The 4,492-nt window shown below is 40.4% G+C and overlaps 1 protein-coding gene across 1 annotated transcript in view; it reads right to left on the reverse strand.

Moving 5' to 3' along the window:
* Positions 1 to 20: 20 nt before the first annotated feature.
* The window catches only part of rec114 (REC114 meiotic recombination protein), a 13,746-nt gene continuing 9,274 nt past the window's right edge, over positions 21 to 4,492 (reverse strand). Inside the window, exons 5-6 of the mRNA XM_076286597.1 lie at positions 627 to 662; positions 21 to 185 (exon numbers count right to left, since the gene is read on the reverse strand). Coding sequence (XP_076142712.1) covers positions 21 to 185; positions 627 to 662 — 201 coding nt within the window. The remainder of the gene's footprint in view (positions 186 to 626; positions 663 to 4,492) is intronic.

Consider the following 4,492-nt stretch of genomic DNA (forward strand, 5'->3'; position numbering starts at 1 on the left):
CATGCACACACCCGCCTGTCTCACTCCTGACACAGCTTCCTCAGCTCCCCCTCCACCTCCTCCACGAAGGCAGGGAAGGCCGGGTCTAGCAGACACAGCCTGAGCAGCTCCAGGTCTGCTGGGGCCAGGGGGCTGGAGGCCTGGTACAGCAGCGGCAGAGACAGGCTGCCCTCTCCCAGGAAGTGCTGCAGAGAGAGGGGGTAGGTTTTAATTTGGGGCATTTTAATATGCAGAACGCACAAGTAAACACACTCACACACACACACACATTCACATACACTCACGTTAAAACACACACATTTAAAATGTACATACGCACATATGCATGTTCGCACGCACACATTCCATAATCTCACACAAAAACACACACAATTACACACACACACACTCCAAGAATTCAGGTATTGTACAACACTATTAAACAGGGGATTTTTCCCCTGTGAAACACCTTCAAATAAAAATGAGAGCTGAGCTGAATTTCTATTACAAATTCACAAAAGAAGTATGCAGTAAGGCACATCTTTGGGTTCAAGGCTTCATAAATGGATTTCCAGGGATGAATAGTAGATAGAAAGCTTGTGTCAGGACTAAGGGTGAAGGATGTGAAGTGTAACTCTGAAGGTTACCTGGGAGAGACGTTTGAGGGGGAGGGACCCCTGAACCTCCAAAGTGGCTTCTGCTGAACCTGCCTGAAAATTGCGGCACAGGAGAGGTTTTTCATGGCAAACTGGAAACACCTGGCCTTCGCCCGCGCATATCAGACAGGTGCTCATACACACACACACACGCACACACATGCACACACACACACACACACACACACACACGTACAGCAATTCACATCCACACAAACATGTAGTAAGAAACGTATAGAGATATGGCTATACTCCCACACACTGCATGCATAAACATTAGATACACACACACACACACAGATATGCTCTTTCCTTTCAATCTGTTACTTTCTATCTTTCTCTCTCTCTCTCACAGACACACAGAAACAAAAATCACTGCACACACACACAATAATGCAAGACACTTACAGAGATATGGGCATATTCTCACATTGTATAATTGCATAAACATTCCATGCACAGATACTGTCTTAACTATTTCAATCTCCTCCCTTCTCTCTTTGTGTCTATAACACACACACACGCACACAGACACACACACACACACACACACACACACACACACACACACACACACACACACACTTACAGCCTCAGTTATCCCACAGTCAATAACTTCATTATTAATTGAAAGCTCTGAACTGCTCTAAGACCTCTGATCCTCCCAGTGGCTTCTCCTTGCATCCCGAGACCTGCAGAGATCGGCATCCTGCAGTTCTGAAGCCTGATCAAATTGCTTTTGAGCCGCAGCGTAATAAACAATTCTGTTATCTCACTGCTACTCAGTACTCGATGGAAAAGAGAAAATCTCCTAAATCGCTCTTCAAAGGATGTCACAAGGAGCTCTGCCTTCTTTTAAATCTGCCTGTGAGCAAAGAGCACCATCTACTGGCAGAAGACTTAACTTGCACTGCATGTGTCTCGCTCACTCCCTCCCTCCCTTTCAGAACCACAACATTGCAGTTAGAGAAATTTAATGTCAAAATGAAAATGAAAGTGTGGCAGTTTGAAGTTGTAGCTGTATTATATAGTAGTTGTATGTGAGAGTTCAGAGTTGAGAGTTCAAAATGACCTGAGCCCATACTTCATTTAGGCTACTTTACATAGTGACGATAAGACAATGTTTACATAAATACATAGTGAACTGCTTTGTTTAGATTTTAAATCCTCCATAAATGTGTGCACAGGATTCTGCAAAACAAAGGACTTCGTCCTAGGTAGAATTTGGTAGACTGATGGATGCTTGACAGTGGAACAGTACTTCGACAGAGTTCAATGACGTAACATCCCTGAAAGGGGCGGCCGTTGTGTATGCTTCCTTGACTTTGGGAAATGGTGGCAGCATGTTCTAGTTGTAGCTGTGTTATATATGCAGCATGTTGTAGTTGTATTATGTGCAGCATGTTGTAGTTGTTATATATATGTAGCATGTTGTAGTTGTATTATACTGTATATGCAGCATGTTGTAGTTGTATTATATGTGCAGCATGTTGTAGTTGTATTGTATATGCAGCATGTTGTAGTTGTAGCATGTTGTAATTGTATTGTATTATAGATGCAACATGTTGTAGTTGTATTATGTGCAGCGTGTTGTAGTTGTATTATGTGCAGCATGTTGTAGTTGTATTATGTGCATGTTCTAGTTGTAGTTGTATTATGTGCAGCATGTTGTAATTGTAGTTGTATTATGTGCAGCATGTTCTAGTTGTTTATGTTATGTGCAGCATGTTGTAGTTGTATTATATGCAGCATGTTCTAGTTATATTATGTGCAGCATGTTCTAGTTGTATTATATGCAGCATGTTCTAGTTGTATTGTACATGTTGTAGTTGTATTATGTGCAGCATGTTGTAATTGTAGTTGTATTATGTGCAGCATGTTGTAGTTGTATTATGTGCAGCATGTTGTAGTTGTATTATGTGCAGCATGTTGCAGTTGTATTATGTGCAGCATGTTGTAGTTGTATTATACTGTATATGCAGCATGTTGTAGTTGTATTATACTGTATATGCAGCATGTTGTAGTTGTATTATACTGTATATGCAGCATGTTGTAGTTGTATTATACTGTATATACTGTAGTTGTATTATACTGTATATGCAGCATGTTGTAATTGTATTATGTGCAGCATGTTGTAGTTGTATTATACTGTATATGCAGCATGTTGTAGTTGTATTATGTGCAGCATGTTGTAGTTGTATTATACTGTATATGCAGCATGTTGTAGTTGTATTATACTGTATATGCAGCATGTTGTAGTTGTATTATGTGCAGCATGTTGTAGTTGTATTATACTGTATATGCAGCATGTTGTAGTTGTATTATACTGTATATGCAGCATGTTGTAGTTGTATTATGTGCAGCATGTTGTAGTTGTATTATACTGTATATGCAGCATGTTGTAGTTGTATTATGTGCAGCATGTTGTAATTGTAGTTGTATTATGTGCAGCATGTTCTAGTTGTATTATGTGCAGCATGTTGTCGTTGTATTATATACTGTATGCAGCATGTTGTAGTTGTAGCATGTTGTAATTGTATTGTATTATAGATGCAACATGTTGTAGTTGTATTATGTGCAGTATGTTCTAGTTGTAGTTGTATTATACTGTATATACTGTAGTTGTATTATACTGTATGTGCAGCAGGTTGTAGTTGTATTATGTGCAGCATGTTGTAGTTGTATTATACTGTATATGCAGCATATAGTTGCTGACCAGATTCTCACAGAGATTGCACCCGATTGGCCAGATTCAATTTGTTTTGGATTTGGCGGCCTATTTAAAAACACATTAGGTTATGCATTAAGCATTAGGCTATTGTTGTCCTTGTCGTCTTCAGAAGTTGTTCGAACACTATAGGCTACCTCACAAAGGGGCAGCTGTGGCCTACTGGTTAGCACTTCGGACTTGAAACCGAAGCTAACCCCTCACTGCTCCCCAAGCGCCACTGTTGTTGCAGGCAGCTCACTGCGCCAGGATAAGTGTGTGTTCACTGTGTGCTGAGTGTGTTTCACTAATTCACGGATTGGGATAAATGCAGAGACCAAATGAATGAATGGAGCATTTAGAAGCTGTGCTGTGTAGTTCGGATCTTTTCGGATCAATGTCAATGGCAACGGAGTTTGTGCTTCTACTTCAGGTATTTCATATCACTACGCAAGAACTGGAACTTCACTCAAAAGTGAAAGCAGACATTTGATCAGCTGTGTTCTAAAGAATGTTTGATTCAAGTTCAACGTCTGTTGTTGCGAACTATGTTTCTCAGCAAATGCCACAATGAACGGTAACAAATAGGCTAGGCTATGTAGGCTAAAGTCATATTGTGGGAAGTTTATTATTTCGTTTTGGCAAGTAGCCGTGTAATAAGCGGGATAATGTATAGAACGCCGGTCATTATTGGGAAAATAAGTCCCTTCAGAGCGGAAAAAGACCCCTCCGCTGCGCGTCGGGATCTGGTACGCCCTGTCGGGACTTATTTTCTCAATAATGACCGGCGTTCTATACATTATCCCTTACGTAAACAATAGGCTAGAGATTCTGAAGCAATTCAGTCTTTGGCTACGTATTTCTTTGGAGAACGGACAACAGAGATTGACAGCGACAGCACTGGGGCTATTTTAATTCCAAAGGCAAAGGGAACTTAATCAGGATGCATAGTCTTGTGGTGATTGGTTGAGAGGAAATATACATAATATGCTCATTTACACTTCACAAACTTTAAAGCTAATTTTCTCAAAACCTGTTTTTTTTGCTAAGATGAGGATAGCTTTCACATTTTGGCCAATATCTCTGGGTTGGCTAAACGGAATTGAACAAATGACCCCTTGTTTTAAACCCTAAGGTCTGTGGATTATGT

This window comes from Alosa pseudoharengus, unplaced genomic scaffold, assembly GCF_046254945.1.
Source record: "Alosa pseudoharengus isolate Yale_2024_CS ecotype anadromous, Long Island Sound unplaced genomic scaffold, YU_APseudo_1.1 YU_APseudo_1.1_scf_16, whole genome shotgun sequence".
In the NCBI taxonomy this organism is placed as follows: Eukaryota; Metazoa; Chordata; class Actinopteri; order Clupeiformes; family Clupeidae; genus Alosa; species Alosa pseudoharengus.